This window comes from Rhinopithecus roxellana, chromosome 10 (genome assembly GCF_007565055.1).
Source record: "Rhinopithecus roxellana isolate Shanxi Qingling chromosome 10, ASM756505v1, whole genome shotgun sequence".
In the NCBI taxonomy this organism is placed as follows: domain Eukaryota; kingdom Metazoa; phylum Chordata; class Mammalia; order Primates; family Cercopithecidae; genus Rhinopithecus; species Rhinopithecus roxellana.
Window position 1 is genome coordinate 64,692,369 of NC_044558.1, and position 24,497 is coordinate 64,716,865.

At 36.0% G+C, this 24,497-nt stretch overlaps 1 protein-coding gene across 21 annotated transcripts in view; it reads right to left on the bottom strand.

Moving 5' to 3' along the window:
- ZMYND11 (zinc finger MYND-type containing 11) overlaps positions 1-24,497 on the bottom strand; it is a 117,304-nt gene that overhangs the window by 41,059 nt on the left and 51,748 nt on the right. For 17 of the 21 annotated variants that reach the window (XM_030938751.1, XM_030938740.1, XM_030938750.1 and 14 more), the window contains exon 3: positions 4,195-4,354. In XM_030938751.1, coding sequence (XP_030794611.1) covers positions 4,195-4,354 — 160 coding nt within the window. Of the gene's footprint in view, positions 1-4,194; positions 4,355-14,545; positions 14,641-23,001; positions 23,118-24,497 lie in introns of all 21 variants that reach the window. The other 4 variants (XM_030938752.1, XM_030938742.1, XM_030938741.1 and 1 more) reach the window with 3 other exon arrangements.

Genomic DNA, 24,497 nt, shown 5'->3' on the forward strand with positions numbered 1-24,497 from the left:
CTTGACTAATATTTGAGCAAACCGTTTAAAATTGGGAGTGGATATACTTTAAATAATTACTTTTTTCATTCTATCATTTCATGTGGTCATTATTTAAAACATTACCACGAAGATGCTTATCTATTACCTAATTTTACCACAGTTTCTCCAAATGAATGATCACTTATGTGGAGGGTTGCAAACGGTGGCTGAGATCAGCATCCCAAAATGCCTAAATTAACTGCAGTCTAGAAGAATGAATCTCAGCACCATGAGGTCACTATCTTGGCCTTAAATATACAGGCTTGCACTTGGATTATTATAACTATATCCTGACATATTACAGTTAGGCTTTTGTTACATGAGTGCTAGATTTGATAAAAATAATCTTGTTCAATATATGCATATTTCTCAATTGTTTCAAATTTTTAAAAATAAGCACTGAAAAAAAGTAGCAGAGGTGAAATAAAAATGTAACATCAACAAACTCTGACTTTTAAATTCCATCAATAATAGGCAGCATAGAGAAAACTACACTTTTGTCTACCTTCTCTTTATCAACAGAATTGTGGAATTGAAGACAAGAGTCCAGACTCTTTGCTGATACAAAGTATCTCAGAAGATATAACTTGTGGGACTTAGCAAGATAAATACACCTTTTCCCCACCTGTTTACAGCAATTTTTAGAGATAACAAAAGGAAAAAAAAGAGCTTTACTACCCATTTTAAAAATAACAGAACTGCCTAAGTTAAGAACATTTGTAACTGTGACTTAAAGGTTTAAAAATAGATAACCAAAAACATCCTATGCCTTCCCTTCCTAAGGTCATATACATCTACTTGTCGTGTTCCTTTCTTGATGGATAAATAATAACATACATATTTCAATTTAAAAAGTTAGGTTTTTAGAGACATCAAGGTGATTCATCCTATATACAAGGTGGTAAAACGATAAAGCATGGGCCCCAGACTCAAATGCTGGCATGCAGGACAATCACTAGCCCACAGAACACCAAGTGCAAACTAGAAAAGATGGCCCTTCTACAAGACACTCTTGTTGTTGTATGTTCGTTTATTAGAACAAATGCACTGGCGACTGTTGAATAAATAGGCAAAACACAATGTCTGTGATGTGATGTGACAGTTCACATCTGGCACCCCAATATGCAATGGCCTCCACGCACTGGCCATACATTAAAAAAAGTACACAAAGCTGGTCAGGACAAGATGCATGTGCTGTGCCTAGTGGGAAACAATTACATGTCCTCCTAGAGTGTCATCAGAGCATGAAAACTGTGGCACACGGACAGCTGCTGAGCAGCCAAGTGGGACCCCAGCCAAGGTAACAAAATACATATATAATTGGTCTCATTATTTTAGAGTTACACTTTCAATAAAGATCCAGTGTTCTCATGGAAAACCTCTTTACAAGTCTTGTGTTTGAGAATACAGGTTGAAAAGTAAAAAGACCCTGATTAGAATTTTTGTATGATTAGTAAGAAACTAATGTGCTTTCACTATATTACACACAGGCATTTTTTTGTTGTAAGCATATTTATTCACTGGTCAAATACCTGCTTTGAGTACCTGGTTATATAATTTATGTAGATAATCTCCTTTAATCCTTCAAACAATCAAATGAAATAGATCTTAATATGCCCATATGACAGCTGAGGGCTGAGGAGCAGAGGCTAAGAAATTTCCTCAAGGTTGCATAACTAAATAAAGGTTTGAATTGGATCTGAAACCCCTGTTTGTTTGTGACATATGAGATCTTACCTCTTTCTAATAAACTACATTACCTCTGAATTTTAAATATTTACGTATTTTATAAACCAGGCACAGTTTTGATATATTCCATTGTGCTTATATTATACAGCCATATTTAGAATAAAAATGTTTGTGAGAAAGATCCAGAATTAAACCTGCATACTATATGTTTGGTTTACATATAATATTTCATCTAGACAGAAGAAAAAAGGATGATTCTATAAATATATGCAAGAACAACATATAAAAATAAAAATTAGAACATAGGACCTAATATAGTGGTAAAAATATAATATGCTCATTAACGACTTGTTGAATTAAACAAAAAAACTTCAACTTGAGGAGGAAGAAAGCATGTGGAAAAGTACCAATCTAAACAGGAAAGAGAAATAAAATCGCTTTTATGAAAAAATGTACACATGATCCATAAACCAAAATCCTATAGATTAAGTTGCACTTACTGTTAGCTAATTACTATACAAATCTTGGAAATTATCAGTATAGTCTTCTATACTGTCTATAAATTCCTAAGTGTTTTAAGATTAGAAATTTTACATTATCTGGATTATTCTGAGTATATAATAAAGTATCAACAATTAATGGCCCTCCCTTAAATACCTGAGGCAACAGATTGATACCACTTGACATTATTTTTATTATGTCTTGGCACCCTAAGTTTCTTCACTGGCAGCAAAGCTTTACTTTTCTGTAAGGAAACTCAATAGAAAAATTGTTCTTATATAAAGATTTCCACTTAACTTTTCAAGAATACTTCCAGCGCACAAATGAAATTACACCAGTGAAAGTAAAGATTTTTTCTTCCATGTTTTCTGTTGCTGGAAAATGTGAATTTTCTTTCCTGAAGCTTTGAAGGTGCAGATTAAATTGACAAAAACAAAGTTAAAAAAGTGAACAGCTTTTCTAAGTTTATAACTTATCACAGCTGTTGCTGTAAACCACCTCCCCACAAGCACTGTGCTAGTTAGTTTACTGCTGTCAGGCTTCACACGCTAGTATGTTTGTTGACTCATCTGCTGTAGAGCCAGAAAAGAAAAGAAACTCAAACTTTTTGGAAAATTTTTCCACAAAGAACCAATTATAAGATTCCATATCATTTTTATAATTTTAGATTTTAGAGAATTTATGATAAAACACTCTCAAAGTATTCAATTACTAAATCTATTCCTTTCAAAAAGTAAATCTATAGAAAGAGATAGATTTTTGAAAGGGGTTAAAAGGGGTATGTCTATCTATATCTATAGATAGATTTTTTTTTTCTTTTTAAGAGACAGGGTCTTGGTCTGCCGCCCAGGCTACAGTACAGTAGTGGCATGACCATAGCTCACTGCAGTCCTAAACTCCTGGGCTCAAGTGATCCTCCCAACTCAGCCTCCTGGGCATCTGGTACTACAGGCATGTGACACCACATTCAGCTAATTTTTTATTATTTTTTTGTAGAGATGGGGTTGTGTATTTTATTTTTTTTACTTTACTTAGTTTATTCTATTTTATTCTATTTTATTTTATTTTATAGAGATGGGGGCTATGTTGCCCAGGCTGGTGTGTAACTCCTGGGCTCAAGTGACCCTCCTGCTTTAGCCTTCCAAGTGCAAGGACTATAGCATGAGCCACCTGGCCACAGCTGCTACATTTGAAACCTATCATCTTAAACGATGTTCCCTTGTAAAAATTAAGACATTTTAAATCAAGGTATTAGAAATAGCAAAATAAAATAAGGTAGGAAGATAGAAATATTACACATGAAATCAATCTTTACGCAAGAAAAAAATGTACTTCGAGATGTGCCCCTCAGTTTAAAGGTACATAATGGAAGGAATTAGAAGATTAAAATATCAACATTTAAAAGAGCAGTCAAAGTGAGAACTAGGTAAAAATGTAAAGAGAATTAATGTTCTGTCTTTCCTGTTTGATTTCTGTTCCAGTACACAAAACCTGCAACTGTCACTAGTCAATGTAGGCACTGGCCAGGGGAACTTAACGTTTGGAACCTGTACTCTGCCGCAAAATCCCTACTGAAGCCTGTTCATCCCACCTGAACTGAGACTGTTTCCCTAGGAAGACAGTTCCTCTCCTTCTATCTGTGTGGATGGCGTCAGTATCATCTGGCAGGGAAACATTTTTGCTAATATTTGTTCAAGACAATAGGAATGCCATGAAGTGTGGGTACATCAACAGAGCTTTGGTTTGCTTTAGTTTTTAGATTCAAGGTAATACAAAGAGAAGCAGGCTCTTTGTAAAAGCGAGTCATCTCCTAAATAATTAGTAAGGAAAGTAACCATATTACCAATGTAGAGCCTTAATGCTGATAAAAACGTTAAAATGAAATATTAAACTTCTGAAAATGATTTTCTATAGGTTGTATCTAAATAATGTTTAAAAGCTAAAAGTTCATATCTCTATGGTTATCAAATAAAATGTACTTACAATCTCATCTCCTGGCAACCAATATCCTTCTTGTTCAATACCAGCTTTTGAACCTTTGCAGCCCACTGTTAGAGTTTCGACAATAAGACCATCTTTCACAGCTAAGCTCAGCTGACGGGTGGTCTCTTTAGGATGCATACCGTGGACTCGAGACATATACCTAACACAAAGGAAACACACATTTAAAAATCTTTCAGTACTGAAAACTAAAAATGAATGAAAATAAGAAAATGGAGGTAATTTCTTTCATTATGACTTGTATTTATGAGAGTCCTGTTGAGATAAAGAACAAGATAAAGAACTAACACGATAAACAGAAAAGGAAAAGTCTTCAATACACAACTCTTCTAATTATCATGCTATTTTAAACTCAAATTCTATTCTGTAACGATTAGACCAAGATATGTTCAAAATAGTTCCAAATCAGCAAATATAAATCCCTTAAGAGATTGTAGTCAAACATCCCATTTAGTTTTAGCCTCTGGAGCAATTACCACTAACTTCTACTCTACAGATTCTACATTTAGAATTTTATAATCCCCAACCATAGGACTTTAGAATCACAAACGTATTTTGTAATACTTTTACCCAAAATGTAGGAAATGACACCAGAGAAAATTTAGAAATCACACGAGTGCTTGTCAACATACAAGGAAAACATGGAAGCGTGTTGTGATCCATCAAGCAAAAATGTGATTTTCAGTGAAATATATTTTGAGTCACTGAAGCACGCAAACATTCCCTGATTTATAGTTACAAAATATTTTTTAAAAACAAAACAGTGAAATATTTCCAACACACCCTGGATCCCAGAGAAGAATACTGCAGATTCCCTTGTATTCACCAACTACATTCAACTGATGTTAGTACTTGGCATATTTGCTTTGTATCTTTTTTGTTTAATACAGAAATAAGTTTTATAAAGTTGGATTTGTGCCATTTTCCATTCTCCTCCAAACCTCAACACTGATCGCTCTCTCTTTACACACACACACATCCATGTCAATGTATCTATCTGTATCTCCAGTGAACCACTAAACTTCAAAGAGGTCTTTGGATATCCAGATAAAAAACATAGCATGAGCTAAATCAGACTAGCCTCAGACTTCTCCAGAGAAACATTCCATGCTAGAAGTCAGCGGAGTAATGCCTCATAAATCCTCAAGGAAATAAAGGTGACAAAACCAGTATGTTTGGATTAACTCCCACCTTCTCCCTTCCCCGCCTCATTGCTACAGACGTTGCCATTGTCAGGGCCAGCGTTCTGTGGTCCGATCATCATTCCCACCTCTCTTTCTGTCTTAGTCCTTCGATGAACTGCACTGACAGAAAAGCAATGTTGAAGGGGAAAATGTGCTAATGTCCTCGACGTTCACAGTGCAGAGTCAGGAATAACTATCTCAGGGACTGAGTGCACTATCCAAATATATAAACATCACCCTTAAAACAAAAAACATTTCTAAGCTACCCGAAGAAACACATAGAAAATGTATTACGTAGTGATAAAACAAAATGATAAAAACAGAAGGCATATTATATATGAGAAGACCAAAACCAGACATGTTTCTCTTTTTAATAAATACAAATGGGCTAAACTCAACAATTTAAAAATAGTGACTCAGAAAGAGTGTAAACAAATGGGCAAAGGCATATCATAAAAATGCTATCTAAATGAAGCAGTGGTCAAGATGGAAATGTATAGGATTTGGAAAACAAGGGAAAAATCATTCTTAAAAAAGACAAACAGAGCACAGTTATAATGCAAACAACTATAGGAAATAAAAGAAATATTGACAGAAATATAAAATTGTGAGATTTTAATTCACTTCTCTCAGTCCACAAAAAAAAAATCAACTGGACAAAAAATTAAGTATGGCTATAGAAGAACTAACTAATAAGACAGAGCTATTGATTTATTATTTTTGAGATGTAATCTCACTCTGTTGCCCAGGCTGGAGCGCAGTGGCGTGATCTCAGCTCACTGCAACCTCTGCCTCCTAGGTTCAAGTGATTCTCCTGCCTCAGCCTCCCAAACTGGGACTACAGGTGCTGGCCGATTTTTGTATTTTTAGTAGAGACGGGGTTTCACCATGTTGGTCAGGCTAGTCTTGAACTCCTGACCTCAGCTGATCTGCCCACCTTGGCCTCCCAAAGTGCTGGGATCACAGGCGTGAGCCACCACGCCCAGCCTGATTTTTTATTTATTGATTATTTATCTAGTTGATTTATTCTGAAACAAACAAACAAAAAAACACCTCAAGACAGGTATACTGATTTATCCTGACACCAAAAAAATACCTTTAATAGGTCCAGAAGACATACATAACTAACCACAAAATCACCACAAAGATGACTTGAAGAGATTCCAAAAGTGATACACGCCATTGTTAATCACGGTGAAATTAAACCAGATACTAATACAAAACCAGAAAACCCTCATAAACAACCACTGAGTCAAAAAAAAGTTACTGAAAAATTACAAAAGATCTAAATGAAAAGCTACAGCAATGCTCTTAAAAAAGAAAATTTGTAGATTCCAGGAACTCCTTTTTTTTTTTTTTTTTTTTTTTTGATACAGGGTCTCACTCTGCCACCCAGGCTGGAGTACAATAGCACAATCATGGCTCACTGCAGCCTTGACCTCCTGTGCTCAAGTGCTCCTCCCACCTCAGCCTCCTGAGAAGCTGGAACTACAGCCACACACCATCACACCTGGGTGACTTTTTAATTTTTTGTAGAGACAGGGTCTCACTATGTTGCCCAGGCTGGTCTCAAACTCCTAGCCTCAAGTGATCCTCCCACCTCAACCTCTCAAAGTGCTAGGATTATAGGCATGAGCTACCATGCCTGGCCCAAGAACTCCTTCTTTAGGGAAAAATAAAAGAGGTATCGTTACTTAAGCTAATCAATAATGAAGATGCAAAGCACAAACAAACAAAAAAATGCTACAGGGAGACACCTATATATAAAAAGGAAATTAAAATACAAGCAACTACTTTGTTCAGTTCTGTGAAAAAATATAAACACTATGATTTTATAAGAAAATATAAATGACCAAAACCTGAACACAGAATAAAACAGAACCTTTAAAAGGTCAATTTCCAAAGAAATAAATAGAGGAAGTTTGCAAAGAGCTTACCCAGAAAAACATCAGCTACGGACATATTCATAAGTTACTTCTGTCAAACTTACAATGACCAGGTAACTCCAATGAGACTCAAACTCTTCCAGTGCAGTCATAGGAAAGCAAGGAATCTAGCGTGTAATCAGAAAACCCCACAAAATAGCACAAAGAAAATCAGTGACCTGTAGAAATACTGATACAAAAATCCTACATAAAATATTTGAATATAATCTAATATTATATATAAATATTAATATATTCAAATGTCAAAATAATATACTAATTCTAGGAACTGAAGAAAGATTTAATATGAAGAAATGTAAAAATATGATTTACTCCATTAATAGGTCAAAAATAAATTATCATGAAGATTTTGATACATGTTGAAAGGCATTTAGTAAAATTCAACACCTAGCCCCTAACAAAACAAAAATGAGTAAATACTTCCTTAACCTAATCAAGAATATTCAAAGATGTCTGTGGCTGTCACTTTTCCTTAACACTCTGAAAAGGTAATAACAAACATAATTGAAATCGTCATAAAAGTTGATAAGGAGTTTTCAAATCATGTATCTAGAAAACCCAAAAATATCAGCTGATATGCTTTTTTAAGTAATTTTAATTTAGTATACAGTTCAATAAATTCTTTGGGTACAAACTGATTTACTAAGATTAAAAGCATTCATATACAGAAACCAAAAAGACAGATGACTGAAAAGAAGACCAAACCTCAATTATTTACAACAATAAGAAAAATAAAATTTCTAGGAAGAAATAGAATGACAAAATTTGTGTAAAGAAAATTCTGAAATGCTACCGATGCAAAGAAAAAAGATGAACAAATCGGAATTTTCATTACAGTAAAAGTGGCATTTCATATTATTGAATGTGAAGACTGATTAATCAATGCAGGACACTGGGACAACTGGTTATCTAACCTGGGAAAGGAGATGGAGCACTCCCTTAGATTGTACCTATAAATTATAGATAGATCAGAATTAAGTATCGACAACAAAACCACACAATTGTTCAGCATGTGTGAAATAACACACATACAAGGAAGGAAATTCATTTTAGTATTGCTGGCAGCAAGAAACAATTAGAAATAATGTAAACATACATCTTAGGGGACTGGTTAAATAACTGATAATTGTACCAAGGATTATTATACAGTTTTCACAAGAAATGAAGCAATGTTATAGGTGTTAAGATGACATAAGCTCTATAATATATTACATCTTTTAAAAAATCGTGGTATAAGACACTATTATTTCTCAAAACACTGTATAACTGATATGCACAAAAGAGTTCTAGAGCTTGATTCCTTCCAGAAACTGCTGCTAAGAGGGGCTCACGGAACAAGGGATGGGAGAAGACTTTTCTCCACAGTATGCCCCTTGGAATTTCGTTTGCATCTATTAGCTAGACTATTTTAACTTTTAAAAAAGTAGCTACCATTTACCACTCCTCCAGCAACATACAAGTTTCCTGCTCCCACGTAAGCTTGCCAGCCTTAGGGAGTTCCTCTCCTTCTTTTTCAGACTCATTATGGCTCTTCTTGGTCCCATATTCATCCACAGTAATTTTAAAATTAGTTTGCCAAAATCCACAAAAATAGTTAAAGCTCCACAACCAATGTAAGAATATCCACTGACGAAATTGGCACATATGCTCATTTATTTATATATTTTTCTATGTCTTTAATATGGTTTTATAATTTTTATCCATAAGATTCTTACCTATCTTTTGGGTTTTTCCTAGATATTTTAATGTTTCTTTTGAAAAATGGAATTTTATTTTATATAGTATTTCCTGGTTGGTGGCTGCTGGTCTTTATTGGGCCATCTGCTTACCTCTCTTACTAGTTTCAGGTTTGTCTGTAAATTCTATTGGACTTGTTTCTTATCAAGCTGATTAGGACTTCTAGCAAAGTACACACCACAGGTAGTAATGGTGGGCGTCCTCATCTTGTTTTAGATTTTGTAGGGATTCTTATAATAGTTCACCATTCAACATGGCTCTTGAGGATGCTTATTGGTAGACATAGCTTATAAATATAAAATGATAAATATAAATGCAAATATGATGCTTGCTACAGGATTGTGGTGCATAATTTTGATTGAGGACATTTCTTTCCAGTTTGCTAAGTGTTTTTTTTTTTAATGGCACTGCATTTTATTATTCCTTGATATATTTTTATCCACAGACTGTCACCACACAGTGGGTTTTCTTAGCCACTAAGAAACAACGGTAGAGCATGGATTAACACACGACACAAGAAAAGGTCTGCTTTGTTGTTAGTCATAGCATGTTGGGCTCAACTTTCTTAATTCAAAGTGAAATGAAGTCAGTTAAAATGATACATTCTGGTCATTTCGTTCTCTATCGCTGGTCTTTGAGGGACTAAAAAAGATGTCTGCCGCGAAGAGCAAGTTGGAATCAGGGAGGCCTTTCATAGAGACAAAGGTCGGGAAAGGGTATGGCTGAAGGATTAGTGGCAACTGGAACACATGAATGACAACAATGCAAAACTAGGTGCTTCCTCCTATACTGATGCACCTTGAGAATATAACAAAGGAGTTAATAACTTTGTCTTCTGGATGGAAAGTTTTGAGTTTAGGCAAATTAGAATAAAGAAGAACTGATCTAGTATATATTAAAAGTGTCATCTAAGGGTAAGAACATGTATTATTTATAACGGTTGTGTCAAGAAATACAAGCTCATAAAGTAATGTCTAAACTTGATGAATTTATTTTTTCCTGCTCACTCTATTCTTTAAAAATATATATATTGTTATGTTCTTAAGAAATAAGTTCAAAGAGATTCACACCTATTTTTCTTCAAAAGTAAAGCGAAGGTTAGAACTGAGCCAGAACCTGTAAATAACAGAGGAGCACTGGGGTCCTACTACGCATTACAGGCCAAATATATTTGATAAGGCTTAAGATTTTCTGGAATTAATAATAAACTCTGAAGGTTGATTTATATGACACCTCAAATATAACAATGGTCAAATTCATTATTCATTTTCTTAGATCATCACTCAGTCAGGTTTGCATCATGTGAAAACCCATTTGCTAGTATTCAGGTAAAGGATACTCCAGGTCTCTCGTTTTCTTATCAACTGCTTCATCTATAACGAGAACTTTTCTTCTTCCAATAAAGAGAAAACATAGCAATTTGGGTTTGAGATACACTGGTAAGTGGCCTTCTAGTCTGCTATTCTAATTTCACTTAATACCATAAGTCACAAAATGGCATGTAAATGTCTAATATTTAAGTATACACTCAATTTATCTGAACTTTTTCAGTAACTTCCTCATTTTCTCCCACCCCACTCCATTCCCACAACTTTCCACCATCTGGCGCCCCAGAGCGCTCCCTTCTCTCCCAGGGTATGAGCTTCCGTGGGTTGCTGAGCACTCAAGAGCCTCCAAGCCACAGGCCATAGAAGCCTACACTGTTTCCCCTCCCCAAGATCATTCTGAAAGTTCCAAGACAAATACATACATATATATAAAATATATATAATGTGTGTGTGTGTGTTTGTGTATTTCATGGTAACAGCCACTGATTTAACATTTTTACAAAAGTAAGGAATCTCATGAGTCATAATTTGCAGAAAGTAATTACCTATCTTTAAGCCTTCTAACAATGATTCAATCTCAGAAACTTCTGCCATCTCATTTGAAATTAATATATTGGAAAATGAGCACCATAAAAACAGTATAAAAACAGCCACAACCAGTGGAAGAACGAATCACCACAGAATGCAGTGATGTGTTTTCTGTCAACGAAAAACATAACAAATGCCTGTGATGTCTTCTCGTCCCTCATAAACAGGTTCACACCACTGTTTACAATGTTGATGGTATCATAAATGTATTTTAAGTGTATTCTAGGTAATCTGGATAAATACCTTAAGACTTAGGACTGCCCCCCCCAATTTCAGTACCTTATGGCCCCCTACTGGCTCAGTGTACTAGCTCAGGGGACTGAAAACTTCAGAATCATAAAATTTGACATAGAAATTTAAATGAATATTGATCTAGTATCTTGATGTCAAAAGACTTTATGAGCATAAAAGCTATGGAAGTATAACAGGAGGAGATCCAAAATACCTGACTAGATTAGAAATGTTGAATTTCTTTATGATACAAACACCTGAAACTCATTTTTTCTTGCCTCTGAAGCAATTATCACTAATTTCCATTCTGTAAATTAAAAGAAAACAATAAAAAGGAAAAGCATTTATGACGAATATGACAAAAAGTTTATATTCTAAAAATGTGAAACTAAAACAACAGGAAAACAATTTTTCCCTCTTAAATCAGCAAGATAATTAAAATAATTATTCTCAATGCTGGTAAAGAGGCATCAAGACAGTCACCCTCAACACATCGCTATTGAAAGCCCTTTCTAGAAAGAGTCCAGCATTACACATCAACAGCCTTACAGATAATCCTATCACTTGACAGCCATTCCATTTCTAAGTAAATGACTTGAGATGGAGCAAGACTTATGTATTAATAGAAAAACATTTCCAGCCAGAAGTGGTGGCTCATGCCTGTAATCTCAGCACTTTGGGAGGCCAAGGTGAGGAGATCACTTGAGCTCAGCAGTTCAAGATCAGCCTGGGCAATACAGCAAGACCCTGTCTCTAAAAATATATACACAGACACACACACACACTAGCCAGGCATGGCAGCACATGTCTGCAGTCTCAGCTAACCCTAACTTGAACCCTCCCCTCCCTGCCAAAACCTCTGTTAGAGTGTTTTAGAAAAGGAAATGGTGTGTATTCATCATTCCTATGGGCCAGGGAAGTGGTGACCCTTTTAGAAAATCTGAGGTATTTTCTTAATTAGCCAGGCATGGTAGTGTACACCTGTAGTCTCAACTACTCAGGAGGCTGAGGTGGGAGGACTGCTTGAGCCCAGAAGGTCGAGGCTGCAGTGAGCTGTGATCACACCACTGCATTCCAGCCTGGATGACAAAACAAGACCTTGTCTCAAAAAAAAAGAAAAAAATGTTCCCCACATCATAAAATTTTATAGTTAAAAAAAGGAACTAAATGTTAATACTAGTAAAATAAGTTAAAGTATATCCATTTTATAGAATACTATGCAGTTAATAAAATTAATGTTCCAAAAAACAATGTTGTGGCAGGCCACGGTGGCTCAGGCCTATAATCCCAGCACTTCAGGAGGCTGAGACAGGAGGGTCACTTGAGCCCAGGATTTTGACACCAGCTAGGCAGCATAGTAAGACCCCATCTCTACAAAAAAATTTAAAACATTAGCCAACCATAGTGGCATGCACCTGTGGTCCCAGTTAAGAAGGAGGCCGGTGGCTCAGGCCTGTAATCCCAGCACTTTGGGAGGCTGAGATGTTCAGATCATGAGGTCAGGAGATCAAGACCATCCTGGCTAACACGGTGAAACCCCGTCTCTACTAAAAAGATACAAAAAACTAGCCGGGCGTGGTGGTGGCGCCTGCAGTCCCAGCTACTCAGGAGGCTGAAGCAGGAGAATGGCGTAAACCCAGGAGGCGGAGCTTGCAGTGAGCTGAGATCCAGCCACTGCACTCCAGCCTGGGCGACAGAGCGAGACTCCATCTCAAAAAAAAAAAAAAAAAAAAAGAAGGAGGCTGATGCGGGAGGACCACTTAAACCCAGAAAGTCAAGGCTGCAAGAGAGCTGTGATTGCACCACTGCATTTCTGCCTAGGCGACACTGTCTCCAAGAAAAACAACAATGGTGTGAGAAAATGCTCACAGTGTATATAACAAGGATAAGATTTAAAATTATATATGCATATACATACATGCATACAGAGAAAGAAAGAGAAAGAGACGGAGGAAGAGAGAGAAGGAGGGAGGGAGGGAAGGGAAGGAGGGAGGGAGGGGAAGTGGGGGGGCGAGAGAGAGAGAGAGAGAGAGAGGGAGAGACAGAGAGAGAGAGACAGAGAGAGAGAGAGAGAGAGAGAGAGAGAGAGAGAGAGAGAGAGAGAGAGAGAGAGAGAGAGACAGTTCTGCTACCAATAGTAATTTATTGGGTTGTTCAGATCAATCCTTCCATCGAAAACCAGAAAAACCAAAGAAAAGAATTCATTTAGGAGTATCTGCCAATTCTGGAAAAGGCAAGTGAGAGCTTTTGACAATCACATGGAGACAGGGAGACAAAAACTGTAATTCAGGAACACCAAGAAAGGGAGCCTTGGCAAGAACACACAGACTAGGTTGTGACACTGAAAGACTATGCTTAAAGCTAACCTAGAAAGAGCTTGGTCCGCATACGCACTAAAAGCCCAGTTTCAATCATGTCAATTCCTGATTTGATAAAGGTGATTTGAAATTGGTGGTCCACCAGACATCATCATCCTAGAGCCTGTATCCCTCTAATCTGTATTTCAAGCAGATATATGGCACACAGTTAATAAAAACACTCATATGGGTGTGGAAAGAACATGCAATATGCAAGTACCTATTTGTCTGTAAAGTCCTAGGCTAGAGTGTAATAATCCTTCTTTTCAGTTCTGTCCCACTGTCTAAATACCATGCACAGAACTACTTATCATGGACCTCCAGTGACTATCTAGGAAAAATGCTAACAAGGAGAGGTGAAATATTTTAGTTTTCATAACACTAAAATATGAACCCTTTTCATAATTTCTACTTAAGCAAAACTGTTGAGTCTTAATTTCTCTTATTTCTGAATTAAAAATAATTTACCGTACTTGCTGAATATAGATACACTGCAGAGATTTTATGAGGATTAACCAAAAAAGTCCTTCCTTTCAATTATATTTTTGTTAATAGTAAAGGTATTATACTTTTTCTTTAAAAATTTTTCTCCATTATGATTACCCCAAATGTTACACTGTAAATAATTACTTTTGATTTTGATCTCTATTATTTATTCAGTGACCACATTTAAACTGGTAAAGCAGAACATTTAGTTATATGAGAGCTAGGTAGAGACCTAGGTACCCCTTCAAATAACAGGCAAAGTTTTCATCTGGGGAGCAAAGAACATTTTTACTGTGACACATATAACTACTTATTTTATTAACATTGGTTCCATTTTATAAAAAGGAAATATTTTTAATTTAAAATTTCAATTTTGGTCATTATGAATTATATATTTTACAGCTTGCTTGAATCTTTTTACATTATTAAATTAGACCTATCCCCAAATTTTACCAACTTTTTAAAAACTTACTTACCAGTTTATAACAATGATACAACTAATGAAAATGACATATCTGTGTAATGATGCAAAAATCACCATAGGTTCAAGAATAATGTAGTTGTTTCACATCTGAAATTGAAATATATTGTAAGTTTGATAGTCAATTTCCTTTGTAGTTGGAAAAAAGTAAAAGTAACAGCAGAGTACTGTTTTGGCATACTGTTTATTATATAACAATAACATTTCAATTAAAATTGCCTCTGAAATCTCAACCATGACTTCTCAAGACATAGGACTACACTCTGCCACCTGACACGAGCTTTGCAATTATTAGAAAATGGTTAGCTTTCTGAAAACCCTAAAGATTTCTTTCTGGTTTTAGTACTACTAGAAATAGCTACGCTTTACCTAGGCAACTGATTTGCTTCATGGACATTACTAAAATGTTGAGGCTTCTCCTTTCCGTTAGCTACTAGAAAACGGAAAGCCAAATCTGCAACCCATCCTCGGCAGGCTGTTGGGCTTTACAGAGGTATAGAAGTCTTTCTTATATTATATTAGCCTTACTTGTGGCTCTATTTCATATACTAAACTTCGTTTTCCTTTTCCTCATTCTGCTCATCCCCTTCTGATATATATAACCTTACTCTATTCTATATCTTTTTTCTAACTGCCCCCAAAATATTTCTGAAACAAAAGAACTTCCAATGAAAGATACCGTGTATACGTATTGATACACATACATGAATACAATGCGCATGGGGGCACACACATGAACTAAAAGCACTCCACCTTCCACTCATTCTTCATGACGAAAGGGGGACCGTGCTTATAGGACCGCTACGTTTACATGTTGTACTGGCAGAACTATTAATAGTTCCCCTTTTACTCTTACCCCAGTTTCAGACATTCTCTTCCCTTTTTCTCTGTTTCCCAGCAGTTGAAAATATGAATTCATCAATGTCTTACAATGAAACAGGATGTTTCAAATCTTTATATTAAAATTGAATTCCAATATTTAAAATATATTATACTTTTCTTTTTAATATTAATTTACTAGCCCCAAACTAAATCTAACCTTATTTGTACAATGCTTCTTAGTATATTAGTACACAATCTATATAAACACAACTCTAAGACAAAATGTCAATGATTACCAAATTTTATGATGTATAACCTACTAATTTTGTTGATGGATTTTCCTTCAAAATAAGTTAAAAATTATAATATCATGTCTTTTCAGATCATACACATCTTTAAAACCTCCATTTTCATTTTTAACTCAATTATAAAAAAAGGTCATAATAAAATTATATACTGTATCCAGTTTGTTGGAGAAAAAGAAGTAAAAGCTAATTAACTAGGTTTTCTCTTTCAGTTCCATATAAAGTTCTTCTTGATAACACTAAATAGAATTCTACTTACAACAATACTTAGCAGAAAAAATTTTCCATAGTATTACCAGAAATGTTTAGAAGCGAATAGCATGTGAATAATGTAATTTCCATGTAATTAAGATATCCTTTGCATTTGGATAATCTGGCACACAAAGTCTTCAGTAGAAGAACAGAGAAACAGCCAAAAAGAAACAGTTGACTTAAATTATGATAATTATTGCTGAATGAAATGAATTACCTAAAACAGTGGAGTGGGTCATCAATAGACCGGAATGTGACCGAGATACACGTATTGGGGAACAGTATACCGGTGATGAGCCGATGCCGAGCACTTCATCCTTCTCAGTTACATGCCCTGCCTTCCTGACCCTTCTGTGTCACCTGTTTTCCCCAGCAAACTTCCATGCCTCCCATTGACTTCTTCTTGGTTTAAATTTTTCAATTCAGAAATTACACATACAAGAAATTATTTTAAAATATGTGTAGTGTGAAGAACAAGACAAACACCAGTTAAATCACCTCCTATGTTAGGAAAGAAAGCAGAAACCAACTCTGACAAAAGCTCCTAGAATGTGCCCATCCTGGTGGCACTCACCCCCAAAGCTGGTTACCACCGTCCTTAATTTTGTGTTCGCCATTTCCCCTTTTATGTCTTTATATTGTTGGCCCCTATGTATACCTATCCCTTAAAAACATGCTGTTCAGTGTTGTCTGTTTTTGAAGTTTACAGAAATGGAATCATACTGCATGTATTCTTTTGTAATCTGATTATTTTCTTAATATTATGTATTTGAAATTAACCCATATTGATGTGTGAGGCTATAGTTTATTTTTACTGTAGTATAATAGTCTGTTATAGAAATATACAACTATCCATTCTACTGTCAATGATCACTATTATGGTGGCACTAGCCTGATTTTTTTTCACAACTTGAACATTGTTTTTATTTTTTATAGTTAATGTTTTAATTTTAAACACATATTTATCAAGTCTTTGCTCATTATTCATTCTTACATTTCAGAACTTTCACTTGAGATCATTTTTTTCTGCCTGATGTTAGCCAGTGAGAACTTCTCTTCTCTCAGATTGTATTTGTCTACAAAAGTCTTTATCTGAATCTCCTCCTTGAAATGTAAAAAAATCTAGGCTGAGAGTTATTGTCTCTTAACACACATTAAAGCTACTATTTCACAGTCATTTGGATTCCAGTACTCCAGTTCAGAAGTCAGTTTGTGAGTCTAACTACCACATCTGTATACATGATGTCTCTTAAAAAATCTATTGGCTACACTTAAGATCTACTCTTTCTCTATAGTAAATACTACAGTTTTTACAATACGGCTAAATGTGGATATCATTTTAAATTTGGTCTGCAATGGGCTTCCTGGATTATTAGTACCTTTCAATAATTTCAGCAACTTTTTAGCCAGTATCTCTATAAATGTTGATTGTTCCTCATTTCCTCTATTACATCCCTCCAGAACTCTAGATATGCAGGTCTGTGAGTGACCTTGTATCTGGAATATATATAGAGCTCTGTAACACTTCAGTAATACTGAAATAAAGTAACTCCATAAAAAAATAGGCAAAGGATTTGAATACTATGTAAAAGAATTTATAACTGGTCAACAAGCACATTAAAATATGCTTATATCAGGGAAATGCAAATTTCAACCACCATGAGATGCTAGTATAAATCAGGGGGATTGACTTGAACTTTTAAAAACTGACAATACCAGGTGTTGGAGAGAATGTGGAAAATTTGGAATTCTCATAGACTGCAGTTGGAAACGTAAAATAGTCACTTTGGATAATAGTTTTGCCATTTCTAATAAAGTTAAACATACACTTATCACATAGCCTAGCAATTCCACTCCTAGGTAGTTCTCAAAACATATGCCTACACCTGTACATGAAAGGATATTGTAGCTTTTGCCATAATTGCCTCCTAATGAAAACACCAACCAGGCATGGTGGCTCACACCTGTAGTCCCAGCACTTGAGGAGGCTGAGGTGGGTAGATCGCCTGAGCCCAGGAATTCGAGTCCAGCCTGGGCAACATGGAGAAACCCCAACTCTACCAAAAAAAAAAAAAAAAAAAAAAATTAGCCAGGCATGGTGGCATACACTTGTTCTCCCAGCTACTCAAGAGGCTGAATTGGGAGGACTCCTTGAGCCCAGGAGGTTGAGGTTGTAGTGAGTCGAGATTGTGCCACTGCACTCCATCCTGGTTAAGAGGTGAGACCCTATCTCCCCTTTAAAAAACCACCTCAAATATTCCTCCAGTAGATTAACAAATGTTTAAAATTGTGGTATATCCACACAATGAAATATACTCAGCAAAGAAAACAAATGAACTACTAATATACGTAGCAAACGGATCACAAAACGTGCTGACCAAGAAAAGCTGATCATGGAAAATAATATGTTTCCATTCATATAAAATTCTAAAACAGGTGAAGCTAATCACAGTGACCATAGGTAAATCAATGATGGAAGGGAGCAGAAGGCAGTACAAAGGAGAACAAAGAACTTTTGGGGTGATAAAAACTTCCTATAATCTTAATTGAGATGGTGGTTACACAGGGCATTAGTTTACAGAGGAAGGAAAGAAAATGACTTCAAGAAAACACAGCTGGTTAACAGCAGAGCTATTAGTCTGGTTTTATTAAAGATTTCAAGCTTTTTGTTAGAATGACTAACTAGCTACAGGAAAAAAGCCTACATTCACCTAGCACTCAACAAATACCGTTGCAGACTGTTGAGTGACTGTCACATGCCAGACACTAAGTTCTAGGTGTTTGGGATACCCCATACCCAAACGAGATCCTTACTCCATACAGAGGTTGCAGGGGCAGAGGGCACACAAATAATGGTACTGCTAATAAATAATTTAACTATATGGAATGCTGTAAGGGCCCCTAAAACATCTCCCAAAAGAGTTTTTGATTTTCAAGTTTAAATCCTAAAGAAAAAGGCAGACTGACTATGGAGTGAAACATAAAAAGGTAAAGCAGATCCTTACCTACCACCTAAAAAGGGAACTACAGATGGACTGCAGACCTATCTGAGAATGATAAAACTATACAATTAGTAAAAGAAAATGTAGGGAATATTCTGTGGCCTTCTTAAGGAGAAGGACTTCTTAAAATAAAATTTCAAAAGCATAAAACATTAGGCAGAAGAGATTGAATATGATCATTTCAAAATTTGAAATTTCTGCTCAAGAAATAAAACTACGGAAAAAGGTAAATAAACAGATGACAGAATAAGATGTTTGCAAAGCATAAAACCTATAAAGGAATTAATATTTAGAATAAAGAGCACTTGTAAATCAACAGAAAAAGATAATAATTTCCCAGTGGAAAACAGGAAGAGAATAACAGGGACTCACAGAAAAGGAAACGCAAAACCTCATAAGACACCAAGAGCTGCCTAAACTCACGAACAGATAAAGAAATGCAAGTTCAAGCATCCAAGTGACAAAACGTGGGCAAATGAACAGCATTCAGCAAATGCAGATATGCAGGAAAATAAAACCTCTTGTGCACAGCACTACCCAGCGTGACGATGGAGGTGGCCCTTCTCGAGAGCTCAGTCAGATTAGGCACCTATGTGCCTACCCTGAAATGAGGGAGGAATTTCTGCTTCTGGACAGACAGACCAACAAGTTCCTTGTAGTGTCACCTGTGGTACTGAAAAGTAGGGCAAGGCCTCCTGGTAATTTATGGTGGAAGGAAAGTGAAGACATCCTAAGTGTCCATGGCAAGGAAATAATTCAAAACATGGGGAAAAAAACAAGGAGATACATAGCACACTGAAAAACGTGAAAACATCCAACTTATTCTAGACCGTAACACTGGCAGCGTGATGGTCAGAAGGCAGGCAATACTACAGGGCTGCAGTAGGAGCTAAATGACATCATGGATGCAAAATGTAGTCCAGTACCTCACATTTAATACTTCACACTTTACCCCTCTAAGCTCTCGCCTCATTCTTTTTCTGTATAACTGGAATATGTAGTGCTGCTATAAGAATTTAACAGATGACACACGGAGGCATCGTGAAAGCAGAGTGGAAAAGCATGGCCTGCAAAGTCACACAGATCCAGGTACAGACACCTGTTCTGCAACTGACTAGCTGCGTAACTTTGGACAAGTCACTTACCCTCACTGCATCTCGATTTGCTTATCTATGAAGTAAAATTAGTAAAGTCAACCCCATGCTGTTGTTTTGAAGGTAAATAAGATAATGTAAGTCATATAACAAATATTCATTCATCTTGTTTCTCCTCCTTCCCAGCTCATATTACAGTGCGGTCTCACCAGATGAAACGCTGTGTGTTGTGCAACCACTACAAATAATAACTTATGGTGGCCAAGCAATAACATGGAAAAAGGTTGAATGCTGCTGAGACAACAACCACATATAGGAAAACGAATGGGGAGAAGAAAATCAAAATGAGTATCGGATTTGATTTCTGATAGATAAATTATAGAGGGTTATTTTTCTGTTTTCTATTTTCCAAGTATCTTGTAATATGTTTATGTTACTTTTAGAAATAAAACAAAATAATTCATGGCAAACAAATATTTCAAAATTGCATGGAACAAAGAGCAATACACTTGAAAACCTAAAACAGCATTGTTATGGCTCCTTCATCAATGGAGTCATTTTAATATTTCAGAACACATTCTGAAGCACTAGGTTCCTCCTAATTCTAACACGTAACCTGGGATAAACAATTTACCCTGATAGCCTCACATTCCCTACCTATAAGGTGGGGCTAACTTAAACTTCACAGATGTTGTGAGGATGAAATGAGACAACGTGTTAGTTCCATGTAGATGATCATGTTTTGAAAACTTCAAAGTTTGCAAAGATATAAATACAAATCCATTAAAATACCAGAAGGAAACATTTAACGGTTAAGAGCTTGGACTCCAATATCAGATAGACCTGTATTAAAATTTTAGTTCTGCCACTGACTTTGGGCCATCCATTTTAACTTCCTAAGCTTTATCTTTTCAGCAAAATGAGACTCATGACAACATACCTCACAGAGTTGTTGTGAAAATTAAATAATTATATAAAGCCAGTGCTTTTCACAAAATGACTAATGTTATCAATTATTATAACCCTCCTTCAAACCAATTCTACAGTTTACACAGCTGAATATTATTACTAAAGTCCCAATTACTGTGCCTCACACTAAGCTACAAAGAGAGAAAATATATATACCCTACCCTCAAGGTGCTCACCATCGAAAGGACGCAGAATGCTCTTCAAAGATCCTAAGAGACTAATAATAAAATCAAATAGTGTATATATATTACTTTTAGATATATATGTGTATATACATATATATGTATACACATACATAATATATATGTATACATATATGTATGTATGTGTGTGTGTATATGTATGTGTGTGTATATATATCACTAAGGAAACAAAGAGAAAGGAAAATGGGTCTGAATAAGGAATGTCTCAAAAATCTCAAAGGAGATTTGAGCTGGATCCTAAAAGAATGGGTATGATTTTGTCCACTGATGAAGGAAAAACACAAAATGAAGAATCCATAAAGTGCTCGGGCAATTGAGAACAGTCTCATTAGACGGAACACTGAGTAGGGAGATGCTGGGTATGAAAAAAAGAAAAAGTCAGGGTCTCACTGTAGAGAGCTTTGTACAAATGCCTTGCTCAGGTATTTGGACTTTATCAATAATGAGGAAATCAAAACAGAATTTTAAGAGCACAATCAGACCTAAAATTTAGAAAAATAACTGCTAGAATTAGGTTGACTTAAAGCTGTCAGGAGATAACACCTGAAGGAGGAGTCTGGGAAGGGCGTCCCAGGCGGAGCATGGGAAACGCAGATCTGAGGGCCTGCGAGAGCCCAGCCAGTGCATAAGGAGTGTGGGGAGTTGCAGGAGGATGTGCAGAAGAGGCAGGCCGAGACAGCAACACCTTTGCACAGGAATGTGGACTTCACAGGCAGCAGAAAAACGTTTGCAACAGTGGACCTATTGGTCCATTATCCTGATGATGTTTTTGAAAAGCATCTCTAACACCCACGATGGGAAGAAACAGAGACGAGCAAAGCTGGGGACTGGAAAAACAGGCAAGGAAGTCATAAGGATGGAAACCCAGGCCAGAACAGAGAAGAGCAGATAGACTCGAGTCAATCCAGCCGCGGCAGAAAAAAATGACTATGTTTTACTTTTACCATTTCTACTTTCAAAAAATATTTGCTATTCCCCTCTCGCTACAGGATAAAAATTTCAATGCTAGCATTAAAAATCCTGCTGGTCTAACTCTTTCTGCCTTTTTATCCACTCTTCCTTAAGCCCTACAGTCCCTCTGCTTGATCCAGATAGTCTATGCTTTGACTCTCCTCTCTGCCTTGTCGAATCCCATCCAACTATCAAGGCCTAACTATTTCTGTTCCCTTCATGAGGCATCCCAAGCATTCTCACAGTGACTGTCCCCTCAAATAAGGCCTACAGTGTTGTAAACTGATAGACTCCAATCTGTGCTACTGACCCCTCCAATATTTTGTACTACTGTCTTATACTTTTATGTGCCTTGTATGTTTCCTTCATAGATGCACAAAGAAATGTGAAATACATGAAAACAGCTAGACAACAACCCAAGGCAAGGTGAATGTCCTAAGAATTTGGCATGCTGGAAAAAACTCACTGTGGACTATATTTATTCAGAATCAGTTACTTCTTCTGTAAGGCCATTATTGTGTAAAGTACAATAAAATAGTAACAGTATACCTGCCAATCTGGTTTCATAATAAGATATGTAAGAAACACTAAATCAATATAGATGGAAATGAGAATACAATGAGCAATTCTGTGGAGAACCCTTGGGATTACATAAACAGTATAATACGAATCAATCATTTTTTAAATGAACTTATTTCCAAAGAAGTAACTTAGGCAATGGCTATTCTCCTCCTCTCCAATAATTCCAGTGAAGGAACAGAAATTGACAGTGAGACATAGCAAAATTTAACTTAAGAAATAATGTGTACCTAGTTGAAACTTCAAACGCAACCTACACACGAAGAGGACTTACAGTTTGGGTTTATGTATATCTGTAGCGACAGGAAGAACTCCAGGAGAACTCAGAAATTTCAATGCCAAACATGTCACAAGAGGTCAGAGGTCACATTTTCTAACTGGGGTTTGACCCTAAAGTAAGCAATACAAGTAATTAATTGATGCCCTAATCTGAAATATTCATTTGAATGGGACTAGTCTACCAATCCAATGTTAGTTTAATCATACTAGTCACAGTGTAATCACCGCTAGAAACACAAAATTAAAGTTGCCCAAGACAGGAAGGAAACATATCGGTCAAATACTTCAATTGCTTTTTCTAGTAGTCCATAATAAACAAGCTAACCTCCCTCAATCACACAGTCTAGCCAACAATGCCAGTAGAGACTAGCATAAAATCTGTACTTATTTCAAAAGTATGTCTTTAAACTGTCTTACAATCATTACTTAAAATTATTATAAACCTCTAAAGTCAAGTCATAATAGTCCAAATCAGATGTGAAAAATTTGTTTGGATTAAAGAAGAAAAGGAAGTGATATATGTAACTTGTTTTTAATGGATATTAAAATGGACATGGCATCTAGAGAAATAACATGACAATGAGTTATGAATCATACTAGGAAATTTTTTTTTTTTTTTTTTTTTTTTTGAGACAAGGTCTCACTCTGTTGCCCAGGCTGGAGCACAGTGGCACAATCATGGCTCACTGTAACCTCAACCTTCCGGGCTCAAGCCATCCTCCCTCCTCAGCCTCCCGAGTAGCTGGGACTACAGGCATACACCACCACACCCGGCTAATTTTGTATTTTTTTGTAGAGATGGGGTCTCACTACATTGCCCAGGTTGGTCTTGAAGCTCCTGAGCTCAAGGGATCCACCCGCCTCAGCTTCCCAAAGTAGCAGGGATTACAAGCGTGAACCACAGCACCTGGCCTCATATTGGGAAAGTCAGTAATTAAAAGTTTAAATGTCACTTCTGTTACTGACTTTGTTGTTACATAGTTCTTCATCCTTTACTTCTTGATGTATAATGTGTAAAACGAGGGCTAACATCTTAGGCATAAAAATATTTTATAAATATTTAATATTACTGTTAAATAACTTGCAAAAGTTTATCATGATACCTATTCAAATTACACAAAACTGATTAATTCACATGTGCTAGCTATAATTCAGCATTTACAGACATTTAAACTGAAAAGAGAAGCTACTATTGCCTGTGCTTATCTTCACACATAACCCTCAACTTACTACTGCATTTTCTTCTTAATGATAAAATGACTAATTTGTTTCCATTTTATAATGCTTAAACATCACAAAATATCCTCCAGTTTCTAAAAATGTAAAATGTTTTCGCTGACAGGCCAAAATTTATTTGTGCTTATTTAGCTCCTAAATGAGGTCATCTATAGAATTTCATATTATCATTAAATCAAATTTATAAATATAGTTTTAAATCAGAGGGACAGTTTCATTGTTAATCAAAAATCAGACTTGACCACATTTACATAT